Source organism: Parasteatoda tepidariorum, chromosome 10 (assembly GCF_043381705.1).
Source record: "Parasteatoda tepidariorum isolate YZ-2023 chromosome 10, CAS_Ptep_4.0, whole genome shotgun sequence".
Classification (NCBI taxonomy): Eukaryota; Metazoa; Arthropoda; class Arachnida; order Araneae; family Theridiidae; genus Parasteatoda; species Parasteatoda tepidariorum.
The window spans coordinates 59,968,879-59,981,379 of record NC_092213.1 but is presented as its reverse complement, the minus strand read 5'-3'; the positions used below and the strand labels follow the sequence as shown (position 1 = coordinate 59,981,379).

Sequence of the window (12,501 nt, the reverse complement as noted above, 5' to 3'; positions counted from 1 at the left end):
TTCATACAAATAGTACTTCGAACTAATTTTGAATGAAAAAATAAGTCACTTTGTAACTTAAGACTTCAAATTACTGTCTATCAAATTCCTTTTTATTTAATTTTTCTGTTATCTACGTAATTAATTTTCCTATAATTTTGACACTTAAGATTAAGTTTCCAAATATTTTATTATTTAAACACTATTTCACTTATTTGCATTGATATACTTCCATGATTTTTTTTATTTTAAGTTAATAGGAGAATCACACTGAAGTAGAGAGGGGGATTTGGGCGATATTTATGAAAGTTGAAAATAACTTATTAATTATTTTGGGTTTTCAAACATATTTTGAAACTAGTTTTCAAGTGTAAATACAGTTTTGAGAAATGTATGCATTGTGCAAAAAAATTTTTCGATGAAAAATGTTAATTTTTAATTTTTTTTCAAGATCATTTTAATTTTTTTTCAAGATTTTTAAAAAGAAAAAAAATTTAAAATCTAATAGTTCGCAAGTTATAATTGTTGTACTTTTTCAAACATCCAGTCACACAAAGAATTTATTTGGAGGAAAGTTATATTGACTTACCAACACAAGAAAAACTCTTTTATAGAAATGAGAGGAAGACTGATAGTAAAACAATTTCATTTCTATGATTTAGAGGAGTAAATTTATTGCGACTGTCATGACTTATTAATCTGTATATATTACAACTGTAATAAGTTATGGTAGTCACAAATGTTTTACTCCTTCCATTCCGAAAACATTTTAGAAACGAGATGGTTTTCTTACAGTTTTTATTTTTGGTAAGACTTCCTGGTGGAATTTTCCTCGTGACAGTCAATTAATCAGTATGTTTTATGATAATTTAGTCCCGCAGTGGACTGATCGTTTAGACACGGTTACCACCAGATCACCGAAGTCAAGCATCACTGGCTGCGGTCAGTGTGCGGATGGGTGACCACTTGGATCAGTCTGCGTAGGGACCGAAAGTGTGCGCTATAGGTCCTCGTTAAACTGTTGTACCGTAAAGTGCTCGACTTCGCGTGCAGGTCGTTGGGCTACCAAAGCGGGGGTGCCATCCCCTCTGCAGAGGATCAAAATTGTGATGGCATATCTTCGGATCATCCTCAGGGATGTTTCTCGGATGATCGTCGCCAATAGCCTATTGTGCAACTCTAGTGTGGCGTAAATGAACTACAACAACTTATGATAATTTAAAAAAAAGGACTGGATTTATTTCTGTAAGAAGTGGCAACGCACAAATAATTCACGATGGCTACAAAACTTTTGAAGTGGTTGCTTAAACAATGAAACATCCTCAGATTTAATTTTATGTTAATATTTCTCCTCCCTTTTATTGTTTTCTTTGTAAATAGTAAAAATTTCACAAAGAGACGTTCGTATTAATGCCCAAATAATTAATTGATTTATCAAGATTTCATACCCAACGCTCTAAATATTTTTACGCAAAATTCAATAAACATAGAAAATATAAAGGGCTTAATTAATCCAATTAACATTCAATCTATAAAGATCAAGAATTAGCATATTTCTATGAAGCTTCAAGTCGAATAGCTCATGACGCATAAATTTTCCAACTTTCATTCCATAAAAAAAGAGGCATAATAAAAAAGGTAACTAAAATCAACTCATGATCATTAAGCAATAAAAACAGTCCTTTACCCTTTACACCCCCATTTACCCGAAATTTCTGGCAGACAGCCAGAAAAACCCGACGTAGATTCTGTAGCCGACTTTTCTGTACCAGTGCTTTTATTAGCGAATGTATATCGATCTGAAAAATATCAAGCTTACACCAGCGCTCTCTTCCGTTTCCGCTTTGCTGCCACTTAAATGGTACTTGTGTTGCTTGCATCTTTGGAGCGCGTTTACCGCTCGAGTGTTTTCACCATTGGCAGAAATAAGAATTGCTCGATAATTTTACGATAAGAAATAATCATGATAATCAACAAAGAATCCGAAATTTTAACACAATAACAAGAATTTGCTCGATAATTTTACGATAAGAAATAATCATGATAATCAACAAAGAATCAGAAAATTTCACACAATAACAAGAATCGCTCGATAATTTTACGATAAGAAATAATCATGATAATCAACAAAGAATCAGAAATTTTAACACAATAAGCTTGGTTTTTTTCCCTTCAATAACAGCTTGAAATGACGTAATTTTGAAATATTACACGAGTATTCAGTTTCGGCCTAACACTAACTAATTCACGCAGAGTTCCTAATTTTTAGAAAAAATAACATGTTGGTAGTAAATATATATATCTTTTGTTTTGATGCGAAATGAACTTTTGTGGCTACCACTGCTACAATCAAGGACATGAAGATCTTTGCTCAGCTGATGTTCTCTTTTTTTAAGCCCAATTAATTTTTCCCCTCAATTATTGGTCATTACAGTTATAAAAAATTATTTTCAGTTCAGCTCGTTATACATTTACTAAAGATTCATACCCTACTAACAAACAATAAACGTTTAGCCTAATGGTAGCATTATTCTGTTTCGTTTCGATAACCTCTTCGCTAGGTAACCTAGTAATAGCTAGAATTTAGGAAATATTGAAATAATGCTTAGCAATCTAGCCCCCTCCCCCGTCCTTGATTAGTGTCTATGATGGGCCCACAAAAACTGTAGAAGATAATTACATCCAAGGCTGAACAAAGCTTTTAAGGGCTACAAGACAAAATTTATTGCGGACCCCTTTCCAAAGCACAAAATTTTTTATATATATATATTTAGAAGAATTTCCTAGGACCCTTTATGCAAAATTGTAGTTTTTATATAGATAAAGTAATTCTGTGCTATTTTCCTTTAAAAAAACATTAATAAACAATAATTTTAATTTTCTTTACATTTTACAATTCGAAACTAATCAAAGGCTTATCAACTTTACTTGACTCCTCGAAATTTATTATGTTAGAGTAGCCATAAATTTCCTTTCAAGATAGTCATAGTTTTTTGATTTTCAGTTCCACATTTTATACTTTTTTTAAGTCAAGTAAAAATAAATTCTGAATAACGATGTCAGTATATAATAAACAATAAAAGTTTTTAGTGGATTATTTGGGGGGACTGCTGTCTTCGGTTTTTACAAGATTACTCCTGTGTTACATAGACGCATACTGCGCCACCTACCTTGTGTTAAAGTTCTAAGATATATGAATATTTAACATTCCAGCACATTGACATTTATTTCGTTTTCTATAGCACTTTTAGAAATCTGTAAGATACGGAAGAATACTGACTAACATATTTTATATCATCATTATTAACATATTTTCTGACTGACATAGTTATATATATCTAACATATTTGACTAACATATTATAACACATTTAATAACGGCTTTATGTTAACATATGTACATGCAAACATAAAGCCGTTCTTTTTTCACTCCTTCATTATTCATAGGTTTCCAAACACATAAGGACATATTCACAAATTATATTTTAAAAACATACTCAAATACAGTATATTTATACGATGTATAAGTACATCGTAGTACGCGATCGTAACAGGTTCTCTCAAAATTATTTTAGGCACAAATTAATTAAATACTGTTGAGCATATAAGAAAGAGAAAAAAAACTAAGTCTTATTACTAAATCGTTGCAACAATTAAACTACTTTTCTCCAAATTATTCAAGAATAAATTTGATATTTTTTATTGTGCATAGCTTTGAACAAAAACGGTGTTCGATAAATGGAAGGAAAGCACAATTAGAAAGCATTCAAGTACGCACGCAAACTTCACATTAATGTATCATTTCTTTCAATTTAACTATTGAATTTTTGGAAACGTTTCATTAAAATAACTTTTTTATAAAAGACCATTTCCTTTTTTTGTGTGAGTACAATTCACCATTTAATGCCATAATTTAAATGCAATAGGTATTTATTTTTTTGTTCATATGTCTCCTGTTTACAAAGTTTGAGTATAATTGAAACTAACACAAAAATTTAATATCACGTGATTGCATGCATATAGAGTGTTGCAATGCGCGTCCGGTGAGATATCAAAATAACTGTGGGGAAATACTATATACGAGTATGGCTTAACTTCATGTTTAAGTTCATTCTTAAACACTCACATTTAGTCTCAAGTAAAGGCACTTTCCACCCTTTGAAGCCACACGCCAATGAGACCAGCAAAAACTTATAATTAGTTAGTTACGAAGAGAAAATTTCTTTTCATACTTCAATAGCTAGAATGGTAAAGAGAAACCATTCTGTAAAAGAAATAAAACTCGTCCTTAGGCTTTTATCATGAGAAAAGAAATCATTGAACTCAACAAATATTTTTCTCCTAACTAAGACATATAATAGCAACATAAAAGCAATATAATAGCGTCGAAGTTGAACAGATAATTTTGAGACTTCCTGAATTAGAAGGTACTGATTAGCCAAATTTTAAAATGAAAGAACCAACCATAAACATTACTATAATAAAATTTAAGTAATTTATTCTGTAAATCAAATTTGAAACGTTCTTATAGAGTGGTAAGTATTTTAAAATAATTTCCCTAATTTTTGTCCACTTTCTATCATAAATTTTTCTTTAATTACATACAAATGTTTTATTACATTATTTTATCCGTTTCATATTTATATTTCAGGCGTTTGTTATGCAGAATTCGGTGTCCGAGTACCTCATACTACAGGGTCTGCCTACATGTACAGTTATGTCACAGTTGGTGAATTTATAGCTTTTGTGATTGGGTGGAACATGGTTTTAGAATATCTTATAGGCACGGCTGCCGGCGCTTGCGCCATCAGTGCTTGCGTTGACGCTATGTCTGGAGGTTCGATTAGCTTTGCAATAAAAAATGGTGTTGGTACTTTGGTTGGTGAGTATTAAAATAAAAGTATTCTACTGGCGATTCATTACTATTAAGTGATATCATCATATATTTTTTTATTATATTTTTACATAGGACACACTCCAGACTTTCTGGCTGCGTTAATAACATTCTTCATGACCTTGTTGATGGTGGCAGGGGTTAAGAAATCTCTACTTTTCACCAATATTCTAAATGCCGTCAATTTATCTGTATGGGTATTCATCATGGCCGCTGGCTTGTTTTACGTGGACACATCAAACTGGAGTGAGCATGGTGGATTTATGCCTTTCGGATGGTCTGGGGTAAGGCTTCAAAAATGGTAGAGGTTGTTATCATTGTGCCATTTACTTTAAGTAATTGAATTTGGCGTCAAACATGGTAATTAATAGTTTAGAATAGACGTTATGAACCGGATTCCTTTATTGAGCCAGGGAGTTTTTATAAATTTGCAGGTAGCTATTAAAAAAAAAATAGCGTATCACCTTCATACAAATCTGTAAAATATTTAAAAATATTAAGATATTTTGGGATTGGTTGGATCAGCATCATTACACAATTTTTTGAAAACTTCTAATGCTTCTAGATTTTTGATATGTGTACATCTATCTAGAATATTAGAAAATCAATATTAGATAATCAATATTAGATTATTTAATTTAGATTTAATTATTCTCGATATACTTTTACTAAATTAGATACAGTGGCATTTTTTACACAACTCAAAGTATGTTAGCCTGGAAAATACTTCTATGGTTGGGTCACCAGCCCATTCGTAGGAACTATTCAATAAAAGCAACTAACAATCAATATGTAAGTTCATTAAATTCCTTATAACAAAGAAACAATCAGTATTAATATGATATAGTTTTAAATATTATCAATAATATTTAAAACGCTTAACGTTTAGCCGATATACATAGTTTGCATACATTGAAATATTAGAAAAGTGCAAAATTCGTTTGGACGTGAATTAACAAGAGTGTGTATCGTTAACGAGAATCTCAAACAAAAATCTCTTTTAGTGGTTCTGTTTATTACCACTTCTTTTTAAAAACAAATTCCTATTTGCCGAATATTTTATTCATTGGAGATTCGTATTTTAAGAAATACTTAGCTCAATAATCCACGAAATTCATCGAATTTGGAATATCGGTCTTGAAAATTTTCGTTACCGGTAGACGGTAATGATAAAGATATTCAAATTACAAAAAGTATACATAACATTCATGGAATATCGGCTGCTAATAATTTTAAAACGAAAGAGCCAGCCCTACGATAGCAATCTTCTCCTATCTTATATGTTTTTATCACTTATATTTTTAACTAGCTTTGGTCACAGACTCTCTAAGTCTGCTTTGAAATAGTTTTTGTTTCCTTAAACTGGATCATCAATATTAAAAACTACTCAATTGGCTACCTACAAGTGTTGTTACTATAGGTAAATCGTGGCATTTGTCGATTCAGGAGCCAATCAATTTGAACACACATGCGTGACGTTGCTTACATGTGTCTAATTAAATCTGATTTATATCACATGGTTAACATAATCACTTCACTTCTTCTCGAGTTGCAAGAATCTAATTAGAAGATCCCAAAATTTATTATTGTATTCAGACTGAAAACTGGTTTCACAGATTCAATTTTCGAGTTTACTGGAATAAAAATTGAAGCTAATAATTTTGCTCAACTACCATAACTACTTCATGCACAACCCTGCTTTTAAAATTCTTATTCATTATTTGATTTCTACAAAAACTCGTTAAATTTAAATAGATTGAAAACAACATTTAAAAATAACAGATGGTAAAATTTTAGTGAAACCAAAACAGGCATCGAGGCCATTAGGTGCACCTTCATCAGTAGGGTAAATGGCAGAGATGACAATTTTCATGATTTGATGTTTTCCAAATATTTGAAAAATATGGTACTATATTTTTCAAATATTTGAAAAGCACTAATTTTACTGTTTGTTACTCTTTACCAGTATATTTCTTTCAATCAGTGTAGTGTAACATCTGTTGTATTATGTCATCTCTGTTTTACCATTTGTGCTACCGATAATGGTATATCTATGTCATACCGAAACGAATCTAGGTTTTATTCGAATTTTACTATTTGTGGTTGTTTAAATGTTATTTTTTAATCATTTTATCACAAAGGGTTACTCTCTTTATATTTCTAAAGTGTTTATTTTGCAATAGTGCGGAAAATTAGTTCTTAATATTGCGTTATTTCAAATAGTTGTTTTGAGTTCATTATTTCAATTGAACATTTGCACTTCAAGAAGACCAGATACCCTCTCACATGTGACTTATGACGTCAACAGATTGTTTATAATCAAAATGGCTAGTTAAAGTTGAGCAAAGTTTCTCCACATAAGTTTCAATGTTAATTAACGCGACGTGATTTAAATATAGCGTCGCATTGCACATCGAATTTGTTGAAATATAATTCTTTCTTAACTACGTCTTTTGCTTATTTTAGATTTATTATTTGTTAAAGCATTTTATTGTATCGGTGATATATTTTTGTTTTGTGTACCTGACAACTTCGATGAATAATTTACGCTCCACGTGGCTTCATGCTTGTTTTTGTGTTGAGTAAGATATATAGTGAAAGATATGATGTATCATTTAAGAGAATTGATACTGAACGGGCTAGGCTTACTCAAAATATAATGGGAAGAACAATGCTAACGTAAACAAATGTCAAATTTCAACAACCAATCAGAATATAGATAGCCACACTAAGTCACTTGCAGGTATTCCATTGCATTTGTTAACTGAATTTCACATAACGTTGTTTTAAAAGTAAATATGACTTACCAAAATCCAAAAGAAACTTTTTTCTGACTGACTGATACATTTAAATCAGAGTGCCTAACACAGAGGGTTATTTTCTCCATATAATTTGATAAAAATTAAGGGTAGGAAGAAGAGAGGAATTACAGCTAAAAGCTAGGTCTGAATTTTGTGAATCTTATAAGTATCAAAGAATTTATCAAGGAATGTGAAAAATAAATATTACTGATATATCGCTTTATCGCTTTTATTAATTTTATGCTGATGACAACCAAACACATTTGTGTTCTTTGAATCATAGATCAGACAACGTGACTTCTACTATTCGTCATAATATATGTTTTTACTATTTTTACGAGACGAAGATTTTTCTTCAAAAGATGTTTATGTATAGTTAGATTCAAAATAATCTCTTATAAAAATATATTTTCTTGGTAGCTAATATTTGTTTTTTTTTTCATCTAATGTATCAGTCCAATTTTTAGGTTTTGTCTGGCGCAGCTGTATGTTTTTATGCTTTCATTGGTTTCGACATTATTGCAACAACTGGAGAGGAGGCGAAAAATCCCAAATGGTCTATTCCCATGGCTGTAATCATTAGCTTGGTTATTGTCCTAACTGCCTACATTACTTCTAGTATGATGGTGAGTAATCTAGTACCTCTACCCAAACCGGTAATGGAGATCTTTTTAAGAGCACTTAAAGTGCATTTTGACGGAGAAAAGTCTCCAATAAAAAGATATTCTTTAGTTTTGTACTTCTCGATTCTTCACAATTTGAAATATTTCTCTAAGTAAATGCTTGTTAAAATACCTAATTTCATTTTTTTAATACTTTAGCAAATTAATTCAATTTGTTCTTCAATATATTTTAATTTTGAAATGAACTACTTTTATCTTCCAAGTTTATTAAATATATTTTTAAGATTGCCCTTTTCTGCTTTTATTTCATATCAACTAATAATTATAAATTAAAATGTGCTAAGGAGTCTTAAAGCTTTGTAGAACAATATTAAGTTTCTCACTTTGTTACATCTTGCTTATATTACATTAGGAAAAACTGCACTAAATAAATTCATAATTCATGATTACGAACTTCGATACTTTCATACTTACTATTCTGATGGATTTATTCTAATAAAAATTGACTCAAATTTATTTCTTTGCTATGTATTTTTTCTTTGCTATATATGTATTTTTGATAAATCCTTAATAGTTTTTAATATCATCTTGAGGTTTCGTTAATAATATTAGACAGATAAATTTCTTTCTATCGTTTTAAACATGGATGGTTATTCAAGCTTGTGACAACAATAGTAAATGTGACTTATGATTTTTTTATGAATATTTCTGGTATTAATTCCTTAAAAATGGTTTATTTTTCGCTCAGTTATATGATTAAATGAATATTTATAAGTTGCATTTTATTACGTTCGATTGTTAATTTATGTTAAAATTATTTTTCCTAGCTCACGCTCATAATTCCATATGAAAAAATAGACGCCGAATCAGCTCTAGTAGAAATGTTCGCCCAAAAAGGTGCTTACAGCTCTAAGTATATTGTTGCAATCGGTGCACTCGCAGGTTTAACTGTCAGCATGTTTGGTTCCATGTTCCCTATGCCGAGAATTGTATATGCAATGGCAAAAGATGGACTCATTTTTAGGTGAATGTTTTTTTCATTCCTTTACTATATTCAGAAATACACTAGATTAGATATGCAAGTATTTATTTTTAAATATAGTATTATTAATAAGTTTTTATCTCATGGTAATATAAGTACATTACCTTTATTAAATTTGTGTTAAAATGAATTATTATTTCGCTCTAAATACCATCCCAGATGGCAAACAATCTTATGGCAAACGTTGTACTTACATTTTTTTTATTGTCCCGAAGTTTGACTGGTTAATCAATATTCCAACAAAGCAGAAATGTTACCATGCCAATATTCTTTTTTAAAGATCGAATATGGGCTCGCATAAACCATTACAAAAAAAAACTTCTTGGCTTTTATTGCAAACCTTATTTTTGAACTTTTTTTTTCTTATGCATGTTCAGGTTCTCAACCGCAATATTTTTTTTAATGATGAGAGTTTACTAATCAATCCAATCCTTGACTTTTAAAATGTTAAAATTTTTTATCCTTTGCATAAAAATCTTGATACAATGAGATAAACCTTGTTTTTTAATTATTCTTTCGTATCGTTGCATAAATACGACAAAAACCTTATTTCTCGTGAAACAATATCAGTCTCGATTTTCAGAAGGTTTTCTAGCCTTGTTTAGTCAAGGTATATTTAATATATATAAAAGGGCTTTTATGCAATCTTAATGCGAACCTCACTGAGCATAAACCATCTTAATTTAACATTGCTTCATGTTTTTATGGTTTATTTTCTAGTCATACCTATTCGTCAGAATTAAGTGCCCAAAATTAGAGGAGAAGGGGGATGTTCTGAGAGGTCAATGTGCGTGAATAAATTGTACTTGTTTTAAAGCATACTTTATATAGTGGTAGTTTNCTTATTATTTCCCACCCCCTTTTTTTCATGTCTATTATTTTTCTTTGTTTTATTCTTCATTTTGAACTTATATATATATATTGAAAACATTGAAAAACGTAATAAAATGAGTTAGCAGACTATCCACAGTAAAAAATTGTAAAAAGTAGTCTCAAAAATACAGATATGACTTATGTAAAAAGGATGACAGCTACCGGAAAAATTAAAAAAAAGTGATGACAAATATTTCATGAGGCTGCTGGAATTTTAAATTTTAATTATAATTTATTATAAGAATTAAATTGGTTGATACTATAGAATTTTTTTCTATTATATAAAAGGTTTTTAAAAGCAAACGTATTTTTTTTTAGCAAATTGACGATTTATGGAAAGTAAATCATTGTTTATCTTAGAATTAATATGTATTGTACACATAATACTTGAAATCGGAACTATATTTCTATTTTGCATACGGTTAAAGTAGTTATCGAGCCTGCGAGTATTATTAAACTTTATTTTTGGAAAACGCAATTGAAAACTATTTTTAATTTCAATTTTTAAAAAAAACGTTGAAATTCCGAGTTTCTAAAAGCATTTAAATTATAGTGCAAAATGCAAATTTTTATTCAAGTGTAAAGGTATATTTAATATGAAAACAAATTAACAAATAAGTGACAACAAATATTTTGCATTTTTTACTCATTACCATTTTATTTTACCTTGAAATAATACTTGCTCTGCTTTGTAAATTAATTTTTTCTGATGGTCGCAAAGTGTTAGTTTTAATATATAAATTATCGATTTAGTTAATTCGATTTAAATTGATTTCGTTCACCAACACATATAAATAAATCAAATATGTAGCTTAAGAGCTAAAATGCTTTATATACAAAATTTTCCGACTATATAAAATCTTTTGAGGAAAACGCAGTAATTAGAATCTTTTAATACCACTAAGAGTAAATCTCTCTTAATTAACAAATGTAATGCAAATGATCAAATTCATGAATTATTTATTTCTCTATTTTAAGATATTTTTGACAATTTATTTGTTATTGTTCAGTTGTTTAATTGAAAAATGCAGCCCTTCGCAAACAGCGCCGATATTTTTGCAATGCACCAAACACATTAAGAAAATTTTCACTATTTCCATAGGTAAACAATAGATTTAATCTTAATACAAACAACCTGCATGGTTTTAAATTTATTATAAAATGTACGGACATTATTCAGGCTAATTTTGCACTTTTAATAAGACTTTTAACGATAAGTCTTCAGAACTCTGGACTATTTGCAAACAGTCTGAAATAAATCGAGTTAATTGAGAAGTGGGTTTCGAATTATCCTAAGGGTATGTGGGTTCAATACATTGGCTTAATAAGTGCTCGTCTGATTATAAAATCCTGGGAAATTTTTAAATTAGCCTGGCGTATCCTAAATGACGACGGCTGTTTGCAATGAACAAAGTTATTTATTTATCATGCGACATTCATATATATCTTAGAATAATAGACTTTCTTATATATTTCTTTTTAGAACACTGGCAGTGGTATGGCCTTTCACCGGAACTCCAGCCAAAGCAACATGCATTCTGGGACTCATGACAGCTTTTGTATCACTGATAATGAGTCTCGATGTTCTTGTGGAAATGATGTCAATTGGTAAAAACAGTGACATTTTTGCTCTTAGCTCTTTTTATGAAAATATAATTGACTAGATAATATGTTTTTAAATGATTATTTCATGATAGTTGCAATGATTTTGTTTGATCAAATATGCCGACGTAAAACGGAGAATAAAAAATAATGTTTGCGCAAAACAGCAGGTCTGATTTCGAACTAAGTATGTCGTACTACAAGGGGTGATCAAATGAAAAGGTACGAAACGACGTAAAAACGTAACAGTTAAATATTTGCATATTCCGCCATGGGAGAACGTAGCGAGACATATCGGGATGCGATTGGAGTCCCTGACGGGGGTCGGAGCGTGCGCGGGCACCCGCATGCGCAGGAGAGAGCAGAGGCTCTTATCAAAAGCAGCGTCTAAATGATGCAGCAGTCCGTATGAGGAACAGAAACTCGAGCACAGAAAAACCATTAACTCCTATGTGTACTGTGAGACACTCCGACGCCTACGCAGGTTCTTAAGAACAAAAGATCAGGGGCTGCTCACAGAGGGTGTGGTTCTGCTCCATGATGACGCGCGTCCACACGTCTCCAGAGTCACACACATGGAACTAGCCAAGTTCAAGTGGGAGACGTTGGACCATCCGCCCTACAGTCCGGACATGTCATCCTGTGATTTCCATGTGTTTGGTCCACTGAAGAAACGCCTGAAAGGGAA

The 12,501-nt window shown here is 30.7% G+C and overlaps 1 protein-coding gene across 1 annotated transcript in view; it reads left to right on the top strand.

The window, feature by feature from the left end:
• The window catches only part of LOC107443081 (solute carrier family 7 member 14), an 82,583-nt gene that overhangs the window by 55,907 nt on the left and 14,175 nt on the right, over window positions 1-12,501 (top strand). The window contains exons 4-8 of the mRNA XM_016056829.4: window positions 4,630-4,860; window positions 4,948-5,156; window positions 8,141-8,299; window positions 9,124-9,320; window positions 11,695-11,819. Coding sequence (XP_015912315.3) covers window positions 4,630-4,860; window positions 4,948-5,156; window positions 8,141-8,299; window positions 9,124-9,320; window positions 11,695-11,819 — 921 coding nt within the window. The remainder of the gene's footprint in view (window positions 1-4,629; window positions 4,861-4,947; window positions 5,157-8,140; window positions 8,300-9,123; window positions 9,321-11,694; window positions 11,820-12,501) is intronic.